This window comes from Chenopodium album, chromosome 21 (genome assembly GCF_948465745.1).
Source record: "Chenopodium album chromosome 21, dcCheAlbu1.1, whole genome shotgun sequence".
Taxonomy (NCBI): Eukaryota; Viridiplantae; Streptophyta; class Magnoliopsida; order Caryophyllales; family Amaranthaceae; genus Chenopodium; species Chenopodium album.
Window position 1 is genome coordinate 6,808,928 of NC_137854.1, and position 22,973 is coordinate 6,831,900.

The window sequence follows — 22,973 nt, forward strand, 5'->3', positions numbered from 1 at the left end:
GCCGTTTGGTTCGCTCAGGGGAATCGGAATTGAATGAATCCAGGGAATGAAGGAGAAAGGAATGAGTTGACCCTGATTTAGCCTGGTTGTTTGGTTGTGTCCATGAAACGGAATGAACTGTTCATTGATTCCCTTTGTGACTGTTTGGTTCAAGCTAGGGAATCAAAGTATGAGTTTTTAAATTCCTTTTTATTTTTTCCAATAATAACCTATTATTATATGATAAACCTATTTTTTCATGAAATAAAAATTGAAGAACTGGTTATGAAAAAAAATATGATAAACCTGTATCATATTTTCTTATAATATGAAAAAAAAAAAAAAAAAATTAAGCAAAAAAAATTAAAATACAATTCCAAATACATATTATATCCATATCAAATTAGCAAATTGTCGTCCTCCCCAAAAATTGTATAACAGCAAGCTGTTGGTCTTCCAAAAAAAAAAAAAGTTGAAGAAAATACCAGTTCGTCCTCCCCAAAATTCAAAAAAAAAAAAAAAAAATTAAAATACAAACCTTGAAGAAACAAGCAGCAGTAAACATCAATTACACACAATAGTTCAAGAATAATAATTGTAGTTTCTTCAACAATTTATGAAAAAGAAAAAAAAAGAGTTGATTAAGCTATAACACTTGAAGAAAAAATCAGGAGCATGAAGTCGCCGGCCGTTGTACCTTGTCTGTCGGAGGTCGTCGCCAGTGCAAGTTCTCCGGTCTCTGCTGTGGTGGCCGGAGGTCAGACTTCAGGTGACGGCTGTGGGAGTTTTTAGGGTTAAGAGAAGAGAGAGACTGATGGAGTGATGGGTAGTGAGGGGGGAATGGGAATGGGAATGGGAATGGGAATGGGAAAGTGTAGGGGGGGGGGGGGGAATGAGAGTAGAGGGTTTTTGGGTTAAGTCAAAAATAAAAACGGGTAAAGGGAATGATAGAAATTGATAAACAAACGACAACAAACGGAATCATTCCCATTTCCTTTCCTGAAACCCCCCAACCAAACGCCCCCTTACAGTAGACACTTTAAGAGTGAGGGGGAAGGGTAAGAGATCCCCACCCTCAAATTGTCTCTAATGGGGATTAAACCCCCAACCTCAAGGTTGGAAGGTACAATCTTTCCTACTAGACCAAGCTTAACTTGGTACTTCTTTATTAGGATTTGAGGTTTCGGCATTTGAAAGAAGGGGGGAAAAGTAGTGGTCTTTAGTTAGCAACTTTTTTAAAGCAAATGTGATTTGTATCTCTTTAATCCTAAGCCAAACATTAGGAGCATCAACTCTTGTTTAACACATTTCTGACTACTGAGCAGTGAGCACAGAATCGATTACTATATTGATTACTATATCGAAACTCATCCTACATATCCCGTTGGATTATTTGATGGATCAATCTTGAATATGATACCAAGATGTAGTACTCTGTAGTATGGTTTGCAGAAAGTTTCTAAGAAAACATGTGTTTCAGCTAATTTTTACTCCTTTGTACTTGTGAAGAACTTAGGGAACAGTATAAATGGAATGTTGCTGTAATTCCAAAGTAATTCCTAATTCTCATGCTAAATTCACAGTATCATTATTCTAAACGGGGCGTTAACTACTACAGACCATCAGTCCATCAGCATGGCAGACGAGACAGGGTTAAAAATGAGCATATCTGATCAACAACTTTCTCATTTTCCATTCCTCCCTCTTTTAAATACTTCTACAAATATTCCTCAAATAAAATACAAAAAGTCCTACAATAGTTTAGGCAAGGTTTTCAATTCTTAGATGTTATTGCCACTAGATTTTAAGCTCTGCCGCCTAAGTCCAAACCACCACACAACAAAGGTCACAAGCAATACATAAAAAAGCTCAAGGTGCATTGAAGCGATTGGGATCCTTCTGTGCTTTTTTCAGTTTTGTCCCTCGACATAGGCCTCGTCAAAGCGAGGAGCCATGGTGCACTTCGGTGCACCTCTCCTATGCCATTAGGCCAGTAAAAGAGCTTGACCCCTATTGCCTTGAGCCTTCTTATCAATGGTCAGAACTCACAACAACTTATCACAGTAATCTTAAGCATAACTAACATAAAAAAATGCATATGAGCACAACACTTCCCAGCAATAATAGTAATAGTAATAGTAATTCTCATTAAGTTGTGCTTAGTTTCATAGACTGCATACAATGTGATACTCCTATTATCTAATGAGCTGCATAGCAGTAAAACACTTATTCATCTAGTAAAAAAGGCTCTTGTAATTTGGCCATACAATACTCAAAAACTTGCTTCTACCACTACAAATATACTCCATGATTATGAAGTACTCCGTAACAAGCAACAAACATAACAAACCAGGTAAAAAATAAACTGAGAGAAACAAACACTCAGATATTCTGCTGCAAGAAACTGCCAAAATTAGACCAAACCATTCCAAAAAAAATCTAAGCATGTTTAGCTTGGAATTCCTTCATAAAAGCAACCAACTTTTGAACACCAGCCAAAGGCATAGCATTATAGATTGAAGCTCTCATCCCTCCAACAGACCTATGACCTTTAAGAGCCACCATCTTCTCCTTAGCAGCTTCCTTAATAAACTCGGCTTCGAGCTCCGATTTTTCAAGAGTAAAGGGTACATTCATCAATGACCTCACTGATTTCTCAACTGGGCACTTGTAAAACCCATTGCTCTCATCAATTGCATCATACAGTACCTGAGCCTTAGTCTTGTTCTTCTTCTCAACCTCAACTAACCCACCTTGGTTCAACAAATCCTCAAAAACCAACCCACACATATAAATCCCATAACAAGGGGGAGTATTATATAATGACTTATTATCAGCATGAATCTTATAATCCAGCATAATTGGAGTCATTTTCTGGGCATTTCCAATCAAATCATTCCTAACAATAACAATTGTAACCCCAGATGGACCAACATTTTTCTGAGCACCAGCATAAATAAGCCCAAATTTGGTTACATCAACAGGTTTAGAGCAAAAATTGGAAGACATATCAGCAACCAAAAACCCATTTGGATTAGCAGGAACAGGGTAATCTTTAAACTCAACACCATAAATAGTTTCATTGGCGCAAATATGCAAATACCTTGCGTGCAAGTTTTGCTCAAACTCAGACCCATCAAAATTAGGGATTTTTGTATAATTCCCAGATTTCCCAGACCAAATGGTGGATACTTTAGCATACTTGACAGCCTCTTTAGCAGCTTTATCTCCCCAAGACCCAGTAACAAGGTAATCGACCGCATCATCGGAGTTGCAGAGATTCAAAGGAATGGCGGAGAATTGGGTTGAAGCACCACCTTGAAGAAAGAGAACAGTGTAATCAGACGGAATATTCAAAAGGGTACGTAGATCTGACTCTGCTTTTTCAATAATGGAGGTGAATTCCTTCCCACGGTGGCTCATCTCCATGACACTCATGCCGGAACCTCGCCAGTTGAGGAGCTCGGATTGCGCTTTTTGGAGGACATTTTCAGGGAGGACGGCGGGGCCGGCGGCGAAGTTGAAGATGCGATCTTCGGATCGGTGGTTAGCCGGGGATTTAGTGGTGGGTGTGGTGGTTGTTGCGGCGGTGCAGGTGATCTTGGAAATGGGGGTTCGGATCTTGAAATTGAAGGGGAGGAAATGGGTTTGTTGGTGGGGTTTTTGTGGGGTGAAAGGGGTTTTGAGGAAGAGGGTTGTTTGTGCGTTGGAGGTGGCTGCCATTGTTATGGAATCGAAGGTGTTGCAGAGAGAAAGAGAGGAAAGTTGGTGGGAGAAATGTGGGAGGCAAAAGTGTGGGAAAGTCTAGGCTTTATGCGTAGGTAAAAGGGAGGCTGCGCTTGTGTTGGGGTAAAGGTAAAGCCCACCTTTGCTTGGGTTAGAAGTTAAAGCTTGTAATTAGAGTATGTAATCCCCACCTAATCATCCCACTAATCATCCAATGAGTCCATTTTTTGTATTTTTTTGTATACTTTGTCCGTTCTACTCCTTTGACTATAATTTCTTTTCACTACAAAGTTTCATAATATAACTTTTGTTTATAATGTTAAATAATCTTTAATTATGTAAAAGTAAGGTCAGATTAGTGCATCGATATGTATACAAAGTTTGACCTTGTCGGTTATTTTGGGACAGAGGGAGTACCTACTGACTGATAAGTACTTAAGTAGACTTGGTTATTAGATAGGGCATCATAATGGGTATTGAAACAAGGTTGAAACTTTTAAAGTTTTTATTTATTTATTATTGGACGTGACATTTAATGTGAAATAGATAGAGTTAATACAAGAACAAAATGTTAACCCAATTTAATAGCAAAAAAAATACATGTATAATATGTATTCATATATACTTACTTTTATCTTTCTTCTTCGTTCCTTTTCATTGTTTGTTTATTAGTATGTCCATTATCAACCCATTATTAACATGTGATCCGATTAGTCTGACACTCTGACCTGCTTTGACCTAATAAAAGTTAACCCTCTTTTTGACTCAACCCATTATCAAACCGCATCGACCCTCATCTGGACCTGCCCTGCCTAATAGTCAAGTCTAATGGTAAGCAGGAGATGCGTGGCGTTGTGGTGGCGTGAGTTTTATAAGCTCATATGATGTGAATGGAAATAAGGAGAAATCACGTACTTCTAAAAGGAAACATTAAAATAACAAGGAAGTAGTTAAAAGAACAATAAATAAACGGAATTAGGGTTATTAAATTCATAATATGCAGAAAAACAATAAAGCGCAAGGGTATGAAACCGTTATGAGTGTGATACGCATGTGACACAAATTTAGGTTAACATTAATTTAGATACGAAATCACTTTTATAAAAAGCCAAGCTTGACTAGAAAATAATAGAGATCATTTATGTATCAAATCGAATATTTATCTTAAAAATTCTTTCATTATTTCAAATATATATCTATATAACACAATTATGATTTCAACACTACTCACATCAAGATTGAAGTATCGCGTCGGAGTGTGAATGGTAGATGTTATTTATGTATCAAAGCAAACATTTATTTAAACATTCAAAACAATTAATACAACACTAATTACACCACAATTGAAGTATGTGTAGGAGTGTGAACTTGTGTTCATATTTTCAAGCCATATTTCACATATTTAATTCAGGTAAATGTTGTTATCAATGTTGTTAAAATAGTCTTTGATGTTGATTGAAGTAGAGCAAATTTGTTTGGTATACTCCTCAATATTCAAATCACTTGATGGTCTTCATCAATATGGTTCTTTCGATTATTATACTAACTTAATTCCAAGCCATGCTGTGGGACATTCTTCACCAAATAAATTTATATGAACTTGTCAGAAATCTCAGAATATAACAGTATTAACTTTTGTCAGAAAATGCATAATTTTTCCTCAATAACTTTTTAACAGAATTGAAGAAATTCTTTGGGTCTATAAGATTTGAATTTTAGGTAAAAGAAACCTTTTTTCTACTTCAATGAAACCTTCTTCATCCATCTTTATCTACTTTTAGGTCCCTCAATCTTGTACAATGGTAGTTCATTCAAACTTTGCATAATTGTGTAACTTGAACTAGTATTTCACAATTTAATTCTTGTCGATCCAAGAAAGAAAAACAATAAAGAAACGAGACAAAATCTTTAATACGGAGTAGAATTTAAACAGTTGAATCTGTATTTATTCAAAAAATTGAATATGAAATACAATGTGGATATGTTTGCAAGAAACATAAACAAAGGGTGGTAAATATTGTCAATATCAATATCCTAAAAAGCCAATCAAGATTATTAGCCATATTCTACACACCCCTTCTCAAATAGAGATTAAATGAGTAGTTTTCAAATGTCATTTTGTTGTAATTACCAAATTTCATTGTATAGTCAGTAAACTATACAGTAATCCTTTCTCATTAGACTCAATTGTTGAGGAGAAAGGTTGCTGGGTTAAATTTTGCTGCATAACCAAACTTTGATGTTGAATATTTCCTATGTACCCCACTTAGCTTTCCTGTTCCTGCCTTTTGATGGAAGTTCACCATCAGCCTTGAGCATTCCCTACAATCCCATAAAGGTCAATTAGAAAATCATCGCGAAAATCACAAATTTAAATAATAATCATGGTAGGGACTCTATGTTACTAGAACTTGTGTTTCGAGTTGAGATGAAGAGTCCGAGTAACATATTAAAAGGTAAAAGCAGATTTGAAAAGAAAGGACTTACAGGAGCTGGTCTTCAGTGTAGTTTGTGTAAAACTCACAGGTCTTGCTCCACTGTTTAAATCCATACAGACTACACTGTGCTGTATACACTGCAGCAGCAGCTAACAGTGAAGGTGGAAATTTGATCATTTCATACTCCACTAAAGAAAGCTCAATCAGATAAAAGCACAGCAGCTCAAGCTTCTTGTCAGACTCAGCAGCCTTCAGATATCTTCTCAAGAAAACATATGGGGTTGGCAAAGACATGTTGAATTGCAATGTGTTGAGCATTATTTTCTCCTGCAAAACAATGAAATCAACATTTTAATCTACTTGTTATGTTCCTAAATTCGGTTAAAATTCGGGTTTTCGAGGGTAATTTATATACCATTTCAAGAAGATCTTCTCTAGTATAAGCTTTATCAGAAATAAAGATCAAATCTTCAACAACAGGTACAGAAACTTCTTCATATTTGCAAGCTAACAGCATTGCAATCAAACCCACTAGTTGCAGCTTCTTTCTCACCATTGTATGTTTAGCTAGGAATCTATCTATTAGATGTACTGTGAGAAATAAGGTCTCATCCCTAAGTTCAAATTTGTAATGTACCTGTGTATAATTTCAAAATTTTGATTAGAAAACTATACAATAAAAGTCAATATATAATTGCAAATTCATTTAATGTTACTTTATATTATATACAGTCATAGGAAGTGTAAATTTTATACATAAGTTTTACCTCAACAAGCCAGTCAATCAGTATAGCCCTCATCTTTTCATTAATGTCAAATTGTTGTGACATGTAATCTGGTGATACACAGCTGCATCCCTGCAAGGTTAGGAACAAGCTTAATTAGGTTATAGTAGTTCATTAATTTCGATATAGGCAACGTAACATGGATATGTGTTCAAGTGTGAAACCCGGCTGATTTTTGAAAAGTTTCCATACGCTCATGATCCGACACGAATACATATTAAATTACATATGTTACTTTTTAAATTCTATAAAAACCTTTCCATACATTATTCGCCAATGTCGGATTGTTGATAATCCAAGACGAGTACTTTTAAATTCTATGACAAGTAAAATTGATCTTTCCATACATTGCCCATCCACGTCGGATTGTTGATAATCCGACACGAGTACTTATGAAATTCCATACATTACTTTAACAATTCTATGATACAACATTCAAAATTGATAAAATATTACCTCCATTTTCTTATAATAAAGGTAAAGATCATCAATGTAGTCAGTAACAGCAAGAGGATTTTTTGAATCACGGCCATCAATGTCCAAGATTGGATCTTCAAATATGTCTTCCATCTCAACCTCTTCCTGTAATTTATTAAAATTCCCAGTAAACAAAATTATTATTTTTTTTCAAATAATTAACCAAAATTGTACCAAAATTAATATTAAATTAATGAATACCATCTCATTAATCTGATTTTGTGCTGCAGATTCAGACTTTTCCAATGACATTGGCACTGGCACATCTGTAATTGTCTTACACTCCACATCTATTATTTTAACATCTTCAATAACTTCACTTGAATTTTGAACTTTGATTTCTTGTTTATTATTTTCAGCAGCAAATTTCCTGATAAAAATATCTAAAATCATCAGAAAAACTCAAGATTTTTGTTTTATTTTATTTTATTTTTATTTTTACTTTTTTGTATCATATCACATTAATAAAAAGAAAAATTGAAACTCAAACATAAATAAATTATACCTTGTGACTGGTCTTTGTACAGGATTGGGGATGTTTTCATCAAAAATCACACATTTTCTGCAAATAAAACAAGATTAACAAAAATTAACACAAGATTTTGACGAATAATTCAAAACCCATAATTTTTTATCTTTTTTTTTTTTTTTTTTTTTTTTTTTTTGTTTGCAGAATTTGAATGAGGAGAGAGAAAATGAGAATTACTGTGAATTGGGTCTTTTGTTAACAACGCAGGGATAAGGCTGAGATCCAACCAAATTCTGATTAATCACACTTAATGCTCTTCTTGTTCTTTTAGCTTCATGCCCAAATTTTCTGGGACCTAATACAAATTCAACAAAATTCAAAACCCCACTTCAAAAAACAATTAATATCATCTGTTTAATCAATCAAAACGAAAACAATTTCAAACAAAATTACCTTGGAAATTGGGAATACTTTGATTTTCATCGTTAATCATCTTTGCTAATTATAATCTCAAGATCTAATTAATCTCAATCAAATAACAAAGAATAAATCAAACCCCAGAAAAATCAAACAAAACCCCAGAAAAATTAACAACAACCCCAGAAAAAATCTTAACTATTTCTCTGGATTATGAACAAAAATGAACAAAAAAAATCTGAGGTATAATTAGTTCATTTACTAATTATACTCTCTTTCTCACTTTCTCTCTCCTCTCTCTCTCTCTTCTCTCTTTCTCTCTCTTGCTCAGTCATTCAAGAGCTCAGGTAAATAAAGAAGAAGAAGAAGAAAACAGAAAAAGGAAAGAAATAAAATGGTTGCCTTAAAACGGAAACAACGGAAAAATTGTCTGGAAAATACACGAACCTAAACCCCCTTAAATTTTCAAATACAACGGCTAGTGAAAATATATGGCCGTTGGATGAACTAAACCACGCCTTCTTTTTTCTTCTTTGATGTGAGCTAGCCTTAGCCAACGGTCACATAAATTGGCTGGCATGTGACACATACATTGCACCCACGTGACCCGGCCAGGCCCGAATAATCATACTTAATTGGAAAATAATGATATTGTATTAGTGTGTAATGTGTATACAATATGATTGGGTTTTTGATTCTTGATTTTGATTTAATTATTTTATTTTATTCCTTTTTGGTAAGATAACATACGCTCTTCCTACTTTCCTAGTGCAAGAGTCATACGCTCCTATGCACTTTGTAAAAAAAAAAATTAAATTTTTTTTTTGTTTTTGGGTTTGAGAAAAAATAATGTGAGAATCATATTGATTTTGAAAGTATAAAAGGTAATATATCTCATTGATATGGATTATGAATGAAATTATTGGAGCTTGATTTTTAGAAAGTTATCTTTAGACAATCTGTTTTGATTTAGATTAGGATGTATGTGGTGTGGTGAGTCATTTAGTTGTTTTGTACATTTATTTGATGGAATTGGATTAGCTTGTAATTAATTGAGTTAATGGTAATAAAGGTGGTGACAACAGATTGTAAGCTTTGATGTTAAGCTAGACACGTCTAGTGAAGATGTATAATTTCGATCGTAAGTAAAATGGTCGATAACGTGGTTGCAAATAAAAAAATAAATTAATATGTAAAAAGTTTTACCAGTTTCGAATTGCATGCTTTAAATGACAGCGCTAACGTACTATTGACAGCGCTAATTGATTTGATTGCATTAATGAGTTAATACAACTCTTAATATTTATTAAAGTCGTCATTAGATTTTATTGCCCATAATTAAATGTATACTTGTAAAAATACATGGTTTGAAAACGGTTGCATTGCAAAATATAAAGAATGTAACGATATTACTCTAGTTGATTTACTTGCATTAGAGAGTTATCAAAATTACAAATATTTATTAAATTCGGCATTAGATTTCATTTTTATTAATTAAATGCTAAAATTTAAAGACGGTTGCTTAATGCAAGGAAATTAATGTGAGTAGTACTAACAGGATATGCGCATTTATATTTTTATTGCTCTCTAAACATCTAATGCAAAGGATAACAATCCATATATAAGCTAATCGTCAAGCATTTATGAACTTAAAAGCAATTTTCATTTTTTATATGTACATCCAGCTTTACATTGTATATGCTACAACTGAAATTATCTAATTGCTTAGAGTTTTTGGTACCTCTTGAACACATTGAACCAAAAATAGCCTGGATTGTATATCTTACATGGCATAACTAGTTATCTTATTTACGTAATTGTACAAAAGAGCTAGTCAATTTTGCTAATTGAAATGAGAAAATTAATTTCCCTTGATTTTTCTATCTTGCACAAAACTTTAAAAAATTTGTCAAGCTATGGCCTATGGGTAATAAGAACAACGCTGATTTGTTTATAGGTGCGAATAAACAAAACTACTCTGTGCATTATTTGTGCGAATGAGCAAATTGGGACAATCAATTGTATTACTGTAAAATATGCATTTGAAAGCATTTTATTATTCGTCAGAATTAAATAATGAATTTGTTTCTTACCCCTACTCTGCTAATCCTGTTTATTAACTAAATAAAATGTTGATCACTTGATCATAAGCCAATTCATGAACATGACTCCACAAGGTAAGATTTTACAATATTAAATATCCAATTAAAAAATTGTAATATATGATTTGTCAGAATGTCAGCCTATACCAAATAATCATATGATCCAAATTCCAAACTGCATCACATAAAATTGTCCCAAGTTGCTAAATATTTTAAACTAATTGGTAATAAAACTAATTTAGCAAGAAAAATCGACAATCCAGCTTTTTAGTTAATAAAGTTTAAAAATCAATTTTGTAAAATACATACAATTATAAAATTTCTACATCCTAAATAGTTTTGTTGGTAAAGTTTGAAAATCAAATGTGTTTTACACCATCACCCTTCATGACTATAGACAAAATATGCATAAAAAGTATTTCTTCAGAACAATTATGATTTTATGAAAGATCCACATTGAACCTTTTATACAACTAATTTATATCAAATCATTATTTTAGCATATAATTATGATAAGACAGATAAGAGCCATTCTGAAATCACAAAAACTCAAAATTTATTATTCGTGGACAAATTGAACTAAGTTGTATGAAATCAAATATTTGAAAACATACAGTGACCTTAGTAGACAGTTTCCACACAATTTTAGAACTAGATAAAGTAGTATGCTTTTTAACTAGTTTGAGAAAGGGAGTTGACAATATAATTTGAAAATTATGTAAAAGCACTAAAGTCTAAAGTGAAAAGCAACAATAACGTATCTTTATAATTTTCCACAAATTAATTTTCATATGTGCCTTGGTGATTTACATTGCACCATTTACTTGGTACATGTTCCTTCTATGCCAATGCACCAAAATGATTTACACTGATGCACTATTCACCTATCGCCGTTGCTTGATTCCGTTAACTCTAACTCATTTCACTAGAACAAAACTAATTTACACATCTTTGTGTCTAGACAAAAACTAAGAGAAGCAGCTTGATTTCTATTTCCCCTTCGCATAGCAACAGGCTGAAGACATGGACTGAACAAGAAATTGGTATTGCAAGGTGGCCTTCCCCAAAGCCTATAATGTCCTGCACCAACAGCAAACAAATTTACAGGAAATTACTAGAATGATTCCATAGAAACATTAAGGAGAAAGAAGAAGATATACAATGGCATCTCAGTAAAAGAGAGACTCCAGAATCTACAAAGGGGCACCAATATTACACAACCCTGTCCCACTTTCCGGAGAAACCCTAATTTTATAACAATAATATATAATCTCCCCCACACACACAGGTGAGAGAATAGAAAAAGGTATACAAACCTGTGTCGTGATATAAACTCTTGAGCTCTGAAGCATTGGTGATCTGAAGCATTGGTGATCGATCATAGAGCATGTCAACTCATTTAAAAATGCTCGACAGTTTTGGTATTCTCTTTTTCTTGTTAGACCCTTTTTGACATTGCTTTCCTGCGGCTGGCTGCTTTTTTGGTTTACGGTAAGGCTTGCTAGGATCCTTATCTCCTTCGAAAAGGTTAGAGAGATTTAATACATTCAACACATTGACAGAAGCCTGAGTTTTGTGCTGTTTTAATATACTGGATGCATCTTCTAGCACATCCAGCATCTCTTCAGGAACCTCAGCATCCTGTTGGTTCTCTGTTGTGGGAAAAGTCTCTAGAACATTAAGTATCTCGTTTGGATCCAGTGTTTGGAGCTGTTTTGCCATTATGGGTACTTTTTTTAGCATGACAGGGATCTCCTTTGGAATCTCGGCTTCTTTGTGCTGTCTAATTTCCAGCTTAGAATCTTGCTGTGGCATCTCTTTCGGCAGTGAAAGAAAATTGTTGACATCTTTCACCACTTCTTTCTTATGCTGCTGCTTTCTTTTTGCTATACTTTGGCTGCTTAAAATTTCCCCCAACTGTTTATTAACAAGCTCCTGTGGAGCATCTGTGCTCTTGCTCTGCTTCAGTTTCTTAGTACTTTGTTGGTGCAGTTGATCATTAGGACCATCTGTATTACGCTTTGACTTGCCCTTGCAAATTTGTGTCTCATGTTTAGGATCTTTTGAATTTGGCCTCCCTAGCTCCATTTGCTCAACTTTTACTTTAGATTTATGGAAGCCATCTTTCTTCTCTGAAAGGAGCTTGGGCCTAGAGTCAGTAATCCCACCCCTCATTGTATCCATAATAACTTTGCCAAGAACAAATCTGGTCTCTGCTATGTCCCCCTTCCCAAGCAATTCGTAATCAATGCCATAACAATGCCTTTTCTTCTTCAGATACTTAATGTTGCCCTCCAGCACGTCAAAAATTGCAGTTGCTGCTTTACCCGCATTCTTTGATATAAATACCTACAGACTCACAATGAACAGGAGATTTTAAAAAATGCCTCTGAAAATATCTGAACAACTAGAATGGGAGCATACTGAATATTTTACTTTCTCTGTTCTTTTCCAGTTGACACAATTTAACATTTGGCATTGACTACCATTTGAGACTTATAGTTATGATGAAACATAATCATGTAGGATCTTGATACAATATTTTCCTATTTATCAATGTAAGCTTTCATAATATCAAATTTAAATAATTATTTACTTATTGATAATTAGATATATCAATCATTAAACTTGTGCGTTGGCAAACAGGATATAAGAAACGTGTCAACTTGAAAGGGAATGGAGGTAGTATGTGGTGTGTAAGAGTGGCAAACGCAAGCTAGTGTAAGAGAGATTCTTAATTTCTTACCGCAGCAGGACATGGAGATGATGGGTAGCGAGCCATGATTTTACGAAGAATTTTGGAATCAGTCAAAGCACCAATAGAGTCGAGCACAATTGAAGCAAATTCAGAAACTCTCTCTGCAAGTTCCTCTTCTGCCACATCATCAAAGGAATTTAAGATCTCTGGCGTAAAATTAACATGCCCTCCAGAAAGTTCTCTGGCAGCTTTTACACCTTCGTCCCACGTGCCATGATACAGAAGAGATGAGAAGGTCCAAACTACAAAAGCTTCTTGAGGATTATTGACCAATGCAAGGTGGAAAACCAGCAAGCTTATCCTGTTGCACACAAAAGAGGCATTTACATTTCAGATTGCATTTTCAAGTTTTCAACTCACATAATGATTTATCCCTTTCAGTCAACAATTATACTTCCAGCTTTCAGCTGTATTGATAAGATTCACTATATTAGATTTATGTTCATATCAGCATAAGAAAGCTAGCCGTGTCCTCTCTTCTCCTTCTCTCTTTGTAGTCTTTCACTCTTTTCTCTCTCACTCCCGCAACCCACAGGCGCACTCCCCCACCCCTTCTTTTCATGTCAACAATTATACTTCAAGCTTAAACAAGGTAGAGGGAGACCAAAAATGACTAGGCTACGTAATGCGCATGTTTAGATGGATATGCTGGAATACTCTGAGAAATAGAATCAGAAATGAAGTTATTCGCAAAAAAGTGGGTGCTGCAAGCATTGCAGACAAACTAAGGGAAAATCGTCTGTGTTTCGGGCATGTAAGACAGAGACCGCAGGGTCACCGGTAGGAAGAGTAGAAGAGTGGGATCATGGAAAGCTTAACCGAGGTAGAGGGAGACCGAAAATGACTTGGTAGGAAGGATTTAGGAAGGATATGAAGCAAGTGGATTTGCATGATAATGCGGTATTTGATTGTAAGGGATGGAAGAGGAAGATTTTTGGGGATGACTATATGGAATAATTACTTTTGGCTCATGTAGCCGACCACACTTATGGGATTAAGGCTTTGATTGATTAAATTATACTTCCAGCTTACTGTAGTATTAACAGAGTTTACTACAAGATTCAGATTCATATCAGCATAGGTTAGCCATGCCACCCCTCACTTCTCCTTCCCTCTTTCCCCTCAATCCCACAAGCTTCTCTCTCTGCGCAATTTAAAAACACCTTATTGCCTGACCCAATCACCATATCTTGTCTTAATTTAGCCCATTGCGCCACAGACCCTTACAAAAGCACTTCGCTAAAAAGAGATTACTGTGCAACCTAATCAAGTAAATAAGACAGACACCAGCAAAAAGCAATTTATATTGAATAGTTCCATCTAAAAACAATATCAAGTTAAATCTACCAGACTAGCAGGAAGAGCCACAGACGAGTAAGCAGTGCCAATCACTCTCCTGTGTATATTATTTAATTTCTCCAGCAGTGCCAGGTACAAAACATTTACCACACATGACAAAAGAACAAAGAGAATATTTTCCTGTTTAGCACCTAGCAGCAAAGGACATGTTCCAAATTTATTTAACTACTTCTTAAGAGCCAGAATTTAGCAAAGATAACCAACCAGTGGTGTATAGAAGCCAAGCATTTAAAGAGATACTTGCTCACCATAGGACAGAATCACAGGGTTGGTCACATGAAATCATGTCATCCAGATTAGAGAACAATTTCTGCACAGGAAAAAGAATGTCAAATAAGAAAGAATCGCAAAACATAAATAAAAATCTAGAGAATTCAAATCACCAAAGCTTCATTTCAAAGACTAAAATAAGGTCAAATACGCAATCATGTGGTGAGTATAAGAGATGAAAATTAAGAGAGAAACAATATAAGTATAGGTTCTCCGCAAATGATTTAAAGAGGGAAAGAGGAGACACAAAATAAATCAATATCTGTTCAAAAAACCTTTTCTAGGATCGTAGCCGTCCGAATTTATCCTTGGTGTGATACAATCTAATTCAAGTTTAACTTTGAGTCAAGGGCATTAATTTCTTGGCACCAGGATAAACAAGCTTAACATCTATCCTGTTAACAAGGTCAGCTGCAGTGCTGCACATTCATTGCTGAAAGAAAAGCAATGATACTGCTGGACAAACAAATCTCGTGTAGGTGAAATTTCATCCCTTTTTCACAACTTAATTCATAAATCAATCCTCAACCGCGCTACAGAGAAACTAATTTGATCATAATGTGGATTTTTTTAGGAACCTTTTATGTATCTATGGGTTTGTTTCCTATTCTTAGTATAGTCGGTTGCCTAATTCATGTACAATTAGGTTTCAAGTAGAGCTCATCTTCTCAGAGCTATATCTATTGTAGTGCTTCCACAGATTAATGCAAGGTCAATTGACATATTTTTCCTAAAGCTTATCAGCTCAACTAGATAATACCAAGTCCTCATCAAAGATATCAACATCTTTCTACTGATGGTGTAGTCAACATCACTACCAATAACAATCCTTCATCAGCAATTTTTGCACCTCAATATGTCAGCCTCGGCCTCAATATTTGACCCCGTCCAATTAAATTTGAACTTGTAGCAACCATTTTATGTCATCATCATACTTGATTAGCAAAGGGAAAACCCTCCCACTGACCTCTCCAGCATTACTCAGCCTAACAGAATCCTCAACAGCCGGTGCTTTTATATTAATACGGAGTAATAAATAATCTGATCATGCTTCTAAATGTTGATTTAGCCATGTTCTTTGTCAGAAATGGGTACCTATTACAATTGCAGAAACTCAAACTCTCTCTGTTGAATATTTCATTTGGAGCTACCTAAGGCCATAGAAAATAAGTTACACTATAGGTGTAACAAGCAGTTTCTGATTTTTAAGCTAATTGTCCAGCTAATCGAACTTCGAACTTTTGAAAAAGTTGTTATTGTTGTTTTTATAACTCCCTCCGCCCTCCGTTTCCTACTAACCGCAGTTATTGTTGTTTTTATAACTCCCTCCGCCCTCCGTTTCCTACTAACCGCAACACTTTCTTTTTCATTTGTTATCTATTATATATTAATTGCAACAATTCCTTATTTGGTAAGTATCCACTAATATCTTATTATTTTTCATCCCACTAACCCCGCCTTGCACAAATATTTTATCTTCTCTAAAATATCCCCACTAACTATAATTTATATTTTAAAATCCCTCTTTAGTCCCCACCCTAAAAAAATTTCTAATACTTTATGCCCTCCCTACTATTGAAATTATATGAAACAGAGGGAGCATTGCTTTTAAATTCACGTATCAGGGGAAAAAAAAAAAACCTTATTGTACTTATTATTTAATATTTCAGATTACAGACTATGTCTAAATAGATTACAGACTACGTGTACATTTTCTTAAAAATTCACATTATGCTTTCAAATAATTGTACAACCTAGGATAGCTTATTTGTTGCATAAGATGGAGTAGTATAAAGAGCAACAAGCATAAAAAATTAGCATAGATGTATTGTATGCATAAGTATTCAAATGTACAAAGATGTTGGACTATCATGTGATGTTCATTGTACCTAGCACTAATTACAAACCAGAAAAGGAGAGCAAAAAATGTAAAGCCCATATTTCTTGCTCGATTTTATACATACCATCAACATTACAGGAGTTTGTCCAGCAGATTGATCAGCAAGGTAAGCAGCCTGGAAAACATGCAAATAATCAGTCAAATTCACTCTGACAATAAATATAAGAACCGCACACAAGTAAGTTTTTATCTACTTACGTGAAATGGAAGGAAAATCTCAAGAATTTTAAACTTCTGAAGAAGGAGGAAGGAAGACTGAGAAGCACCATATGACAGCATATAATTCATCTCCATCATTAACCTGGCCTATGAAATCAAACAGTCAAGTTAAACAATAGTCCCAAATAAAAAATCACCGAAAGACAAGTTTAGGAGAAATTTTCTATCAGATTAAAATTACCATGGATTTTAACAATGAACCGTCTGCTTGATTTAAATTGTTTTTATTCAAAAAAAAATATCAACAATTCCTTTGCAATGAAAGGTGTTTTGCAGGAAGAGAAGTACATTGATGATCGGATGCCATAAAAAATTTAAACAACCCCTGTGTCGACACAAAAAAGGACAATCAATTTGATACCGCAACTTTAATCTCACAACAATCTACTTAAGATGGAAGGTGAGAATACAAAAATCCCATATTAGAATTATTTTTGGCAAAAAGTCACTTTACTAATTACTATAATTCTTTTAAAGGCATAAAGTTGAAAGAATATGCCAATGATCCAATGCACAGGGCCAAATTCCTTTATTAATACCTTATCCAGGGTTTTAACAGAAAGATAGAGGTTTTCTATTGCTTTCTCTGTCTCTTTAGTGAACGAGAAACCTAAACGAGCAGCAATTCTTAGTCCCCGCAAAATTCGTGCTGCACAACAAGATGTGAACTCTTATTCAATGATGGTTGTTATGTTTCAATAAGATATCAGTTTACTAAGTATTGAGTAAATTACCGCAATCTGCATGGAATGATGATTGTGCAGGGGCTAGAGTCCGTAGCTGAGATGATATATTTAGGAAATGAATTAATAACACAGAACATGACGGATGAAGATGACAACTTCAAAAAATACAATATAAAGTACCTTCATGGACAACAAATCTGTCATTCCATTGGTATAATCATAAATTTTTTGTGCAAATGGATCATAGAACAAACTGCAAACGATCACAAGAAAGATAAGTCGGGGAGTTTAGCTATCTCTAAACATCCATGCAAGAGTACAGACACTTAAACAGCATAGATTTATTCAAACAATAACAAAAAACCAGAATCTTGCATGTCAATATACAAAACAAATTTAATAGAAACCAAAGTGAGAAGAAGAAACTATAGGCTTGGGTAAGGGTGCCAGCAGTGTTTGAACGCATGCCTAGACACTAGAGCCTAAGACACTTAGAAAGGCCTGACAAGGCATTTCGATGAGGCACCAATGAGACAGACTAAGGCGCAAACAGATGTGCTAAAATGGGCAAAAGGACACATTGAGGCACAATAAGGCACCATGGCTGCTTTAATTTTATTTTTTCCGCAACCTGATTCTACACACAGAACCTTAGGTTTTTAGAATTAACCTCACTACATTGAACCACATGCCTTGCGCCTTTACTTTGCACTTAGGATCTAAAACCCTACTGCCTTCGTGCACCTTTAGCATTTTCAAACACTACATGTCATACATGTGCACATATCTTGTGTCCAACTTGCCTTAATCCAAGATTTTGGCATTGTAACCAGACTGCAAGAAAGGGATAAAAAAAAAAAAAAAAAAAAGAGAGAGATATGTACTCTACTTAAGGGGCGTTTGATTGAATATATTGCGAATTTCTCAAATCTATTCTTAGGGGTATTTTGATTAGGTTACATCACTTTATAGTTTATACTAGTATTCCAGCAGTCGACAATATCCCTCTGTGAGAAAAAGAAGAAATAAAAAACACCAACAAGGAAGTAGATAAATATCTCTCTCTTAAGCAGTCGACAATATATATACATATAAAGCACAGGGTATGCAAATAGTGTGCATTAGATCCGCCCCTACAGCCTATGATTACTGATGTCCAAAAGGGTGAAGAGCCAGAAAAAAAATTGATGAGAATAAGTCAATAAATTTAAGAAAAAACTTTTGAAGAATCTGTTTCTCCACTATTGAGAATTCAGATCCTGGTGATCTCAGCAATTTGGTGCCCACAACTCTCTTCCATCTTGTTTGTCCAAACAGACTGTACCCAGGGCTTAACTCTTTCCATTCCACATAGTAGTTATCTCAATTATTTTGCTTTGGATGCCTTATTGTCATCAAGCTAACATTCAATCTTCTTTTCTTAGAGTTTGTAGTCAAGTATTTTCTAAGAGAGGATGATGTAGATAACAAGAGAAAGACGAAAACATGAATTGTCATTTTCTTGTATTGTAATCTAATTAAACTAGTTTGTCACATTCACATATTCTTCAGAGACACTAAGATATTAGATTTATGTTCAGGACATCCGACTGTAGAATTAATGAATCATAGATACCCTAAAGGAACTTTATCCCAGATTTAAGCACATATACAAGGGCAAGGTACATTAAGCAAAAATGCTCTTTCATAGCTCTATGATACCTTTGGTGAAAAAAAGTTCAGATTGTGATAGGCTTGTATATATTTAATTGAAAATTCAAAAATATACTTGTATGACATCAGTGCGGGCAAAGCCCTCTTATGGGTATTAAAATGTAATTCAGTGTCCTCAGCGACCAATTGCTGCACTTATGTAGAGTCTGTGTCAAGTTAAACTATTTTAAATTACACGCTATCAACAGCTCAACACTTTAGCATCAGAGGAAGCTCAAGTCGTAGTTGACAGCTGAAATAAACCAAAGCCAAGCTCCTTACATAGAAGGTAACTTGTCTTGACATGGATTTATCTGGATGTCCCGGAAAGTTTACGTAACATTGAGAAAAAGAAATGAATACTACCTGTTGATGGTAAAATCTCGGTGCAAGGAATTTCTCCAACGCATGAGATCCTTTTCATCATAACCTTTCGGCATCTTAGGCAGATGAACTTCTTCTTTCTCTCCATCCTGGCTAGTCACTGTTTCAAAACTAGATACCTGGAGACCAAAACCATGCAACGAGATAGTACAGACAGCCAGACAGGACCACTAACACTCAAGTGGCTATTTTAAAACACAAACATCCTCTGGAAGGCGAGAAGTGATATTACAAACCTCAACTTCAGAACCCCTGACATGAACCTTACATATTGGAAACCTTCGGCCCACTATAAAAGCACGATGAAATTTTTTCTTGATCTGCAAGAAAATGCAAATGGAGAAGTTACTAATAAATTCTTCATGAATGAATCACAAGTATGAGGTTAATACTAAGCATCACATCACCTGTCGGAGACTTGCTGATGTGACTACATCAAAATCTTTGGGGATTTTGTTCAGTAGTAAATCTCTAACACATCCACCAACAAAGTAAGCATCATGACCTGCAGATTAACGATGCCTTATCAATAAAGATTTCCCAATGTACATTAGTAAAAAAGTATTGAATCATGACTGTTTTGAAACAAAAGTACAAAACAGTCAAGGTATATTTCCCAATTCCCACCATCTGAGTCAATGTTCATTATTACTCGGACCTACTTCTTCGTTTCATCTCAAGTACCCATGTCGGACCCTCGACACTTGGACGTGGGTAGGACACTTGGACACTTCATTCTTGTTCAAACTTATGGAAAATATTCACAAAAAAGCCGAGTTGAAACTCGGACACATACCCGTGTCGGAAATGGTTTCCGAGTCTGAGTAACATAGATCCAAGTTCCTATTATCCTTTCAGCTTTGACTCTATGCGTCAAAACTTTCGAATAGTTATTGGGCTCATACCCACACTTACGTTCAAGCATTCTCCCTTATTCCTCATACTATACTATAAGCTCTTATGATAGCTCTCAGCCATATTTTTACCACATTATTCGAAGATGGAACTGATGGGAAATTTTTTATTAATTTCAATTTTAATTTTGAACTGAAAAGCCCCCAAAGTTCAATTTTAATTTTGAACTGAAAAGCAACCTAAGAGAGATTCTATCTTGTGTACCGAAAGAAAAGGGGTTTTAAAAAAAAAAAAAAACAAGTGGTGATCAATGAAAAGCCAATAGCTAAGAGAAAGGATGACAAGTACAGTATAGCACAACAAGCCAGCCATGAGGAAAAATCAAAATGTGGCACGGAGAGAGAAATTGAAGATTTCTAAGTGATTGCCCAAGATGTCAAATTCCATTTGTTACCAATCCTTCCATATTAAATCAGTATGATAGTAAGGGCCTGTTCTCATTGACAGAACTCGGCAGAGGTGAACTGAGCTGAGGTGAACTAAACTGAATATTTTATAAGAGAAGGAAATTAGGAGCTGAGCTGAGGTGAATTGAACTGAATTGAATTTTAACGTATGAGAACAGGCCCTAAGTAACAAGTTAACAACTCATATAAGCATGAAAGGCCAACTAGCTGAAAAACTAACTACTAATATTGCCTTATCTAATTTAGTCCATTTAAGACCAACAAACAGATTTGTACAAGCAATCAAGAGAGTAACCTTCACTTTGTAGAATCTTAACAACAGTCTTTGGTCCATATGGTATCATCGACAATGGTAATCCTAGTTCCCTTGCATCCATCTTTTTCCATTTTGAAGTGTCAGCAACATCTGTAAACATGGTGATCACATAAAAAATTAATTCATCGATTAGCTTTGTTTTTACAATTGAAAGTACACTCATTATCAACAAAAGTAAAGCCGCAATCCTCTCATGTCTTGTTATGACGGATTGACGAATACAAAAAAGATTAGCGAAGAATATATAAGAACACACATGTTTGCATGGTTCACTAACAATGGATACCTACGTCCATGGGCAGGTGAAAGAAAGTTTTATTGATCTTGAGAATAGGCCCAACTTGTTGATCATGGGGTTATTTGTAGATTGTAGGGAGCAAACAAATTCAAGGGGTACCCATCCCCCAATCATGAGTTCTGGCAAATGGACATCGAGGGGTACCCATCCCCCAAACACAAACGAGAAGAAACACAAAATCACAGGCTGCATATTTATAATAAAGAAAACACGAGCTAGAGACGTTTAGAAAAATTGGGACAACAAAAGATGGATAAAAACCGATTTAGACAAAAAGCAATCTCGCAAATTATTATTATGGACAGAGAAAATCCTCCCAACTTGAATACTAATATCATTCACCACTGTTTCTCAGAAGATACATACAGCATATCAAAATCTAGCTAACTCAGGGCACAATGAAAACCAAAAACATAACCAACACACCCATCAAAATAAATCAAAAGGGTCATAATTCTAGATTACTAGGAAGTGGAATACCCTATAATTTAAGCAAAAATGATGCATCTATAAAGCTTGAGAAATAAACACATACACATTTTCAAATGCTGAAAGCTAGAGCTAAACCCAGAAATTACCAGAGGCAACCATTGCTTTAGGACCCAACTCTTCAAAAAACTCAGCTTCTGAACCCTTTTCAAGGACAGTGTGACAAAACCTCTGAAACAAAAAGGTAAACAAAAATTACAAGCATGAAAAATATAACACCCAGAAAGTGTTCGACGAAATGCCTCAAAGAAAATAAAAGGTATAAAGAGAGAAAGAGTAACCAGCTGCGGAAAAAGGCATTTGAGCCTGCAAAAGGAGGGTCTTAATTTGAGAGATGCCGCCATAATAATGCTAGACTCATTTGTGCAGAAGAACCATTTGAAGAGAGGAAGAAGGAGGTGAAAACCCCGCGCTTAAGAAGAAAGAGACAGAGTATGTTGGCTGCAACGTTGCTGCTAATTATTGTCTTTTGAAGCAAGTTTAGTTTATTAGGTCTCGGTAAGAAAGGAAATGTGAAGATTAAAACAACAATGATCTATTCCGCCAATTTCTAGATTAAAAAAAAATAATAAAAAATAAAATAAAAAATATGAAGTACATTGTACATACTTTGAATTATAATGTGTTATGTTGGAATGATTATTATTGTCATTCATTTTCCTTCTTTTTAGTGATTATTGTGATCATTACTCTTGAAATTTTATATTAGAAGCAGATGTCCAAACTTTGTTTTAGGGTTTCTCGAGTCTTGATATTGTCAAAGCTTTCTTGCCAACAAGAACAACTTATGAATGAAAGGTCACATATCCAAGTGACCTGCTTGAAGACTTTACTTGGTGATAAGTTGATCTCACTAGGTAAGGTTATACTAGCCATGATCAAACAGT

At 34.9% G+C, this 22,973-nt stretch overlaps 3 protein-coding genes across 3 annotated transcripts; all 3 read right to left on the reverse strand.

The window, feature by feature from the left end:
* Positions 1-2,090: 2,090 nt before the first annotated feature.
* Positions 2,091-3,774, reverse strand: LOC145601507 (phosphoserine aminotransferase, chloroplastic-like). The gene has a single exon (XM_081657537.1). It carries the CDS (start codon positions 3,700-3,702, stop codon positions 2,419-2,421), a length of 1,284 nt encoding a protein of 427 aa, XP_081513663.1. The 5' UTR covers positions 3,703-3,774; the 3' UTR covers positions 2,091-2,418.
* Positions 3,775-5,688: 1,914 nt separating this feature from the next.
* LOC145601688 (G2/mitotic-specific cyclin-2-like) lies at positions 5,689-8,718 on the reverse strand. The gene is made up of 9 exons (XM_081657746.1): positions 8,328-8,718; positions 8,112-8,229; positions 7,911-7,967; positions 7,607-7,775; positions 7,385-7,510; positions 6,911-7,000; positions 6,559-6,780; positions 6,193-6,470; positions 5,689-6,027 (listed from the first exon to the last, which is right to left on the reverse strand). The coding sequence occupies exons 1-9, from the start codon at positions 8,365-8,367 to the stop codon at positions 5,889-5,891; spliced, it is 1,239 nt and encodes a 412-aa protein (XP_081513872.1). The 5' UTR covers positions 8,368-8,718; the 3' UTR covers positions 5,689-5,888.
* Positions 8,719-11,198: 2,480 nt separating this feature from the next.
* Positions 11,199-22,540, reverse strand: LOC145602275 (uncharacterized). The gene is made up of 15 exons (XM_081658459.1): positions 22,368-22,540; positions 22,176-22,257; positions 21,279-21,389; positions 20,069-20,166; positions 19,898-19,981; positions 19,644-19,780; positions 17,766-17,838; positions 17,634-17,679; positions 17,439-17,548; positions 16,879-16,986; positions 16,745-16,795; positions 14,759-14,820; positions 13,140-13,452; positions 11,710-12,742; positions 11,199-11,473 (listed from the first exon to the last, which is right to left on the reverse strand). The coding sequence occupies exons 1-14, from the start codon at positions 22,428-22,430 to the stop codon at positions 11,789-11,791; spliced, it is 2,292 nt and encodes a 763-aa protein (XP_081514585.1). The 5' UTR covers positions 22,431-22,540; the 3' UTR covers positions 11,199-11,473; positions 11,710-11,788.
* Positions 22,541-22,973: the final 433 nt, after the last annotated feature.

Coding starts and splice junctions, on each gene's coding strand:
- LOC145601688 (XM_081657746.1), bottom strand. CDS start 8,367: ATGATTAACGATGAAAATCAAAGTATTCCCAATTTCCAAG. Junction 8,230..8,327: donor AAGTATTCCCAATTTCCAAG/GTAATTTTGTTT, acceptor AATTTGTATTAG/GTCCCAGAAAATTTGGGCAT. Junction 7,968..8,111: donor AACAAAAGACCCAATTCACA/GTAATTCTCATT, acceptor TTTTATTTGCAG/AAAATGTGTGATTTTTGATG.
- LOC145601507 (XM_081657537.1), bottom strand. CDS start 3,702: ATGGCAGCCACCTCCAACGCACAAACAACCCTCTTCCTCAAAACCCCT.
- LOC145602275 (XM_081658459.1), bottom strand. CDS start 22,430: ATGGCGGCATCTCTCAAATTAAGACCCTCCTTTTGCAGGCTCAAATGC. Junction 21,390..22,175: donor TAAAGCAATGGTTGCCTCTG/GTAATTTCTGGG, acceptor CCATGTTTACAG/ATGTTGCTGACACTTCAAAA. Junction 16,796..16,878: donor AGATTTTCCTTCCATTTCAC/GTAAGTAGATAA, acceptor CATGTTTTCCAG/GCTGCTTACCTTGCTGATCA.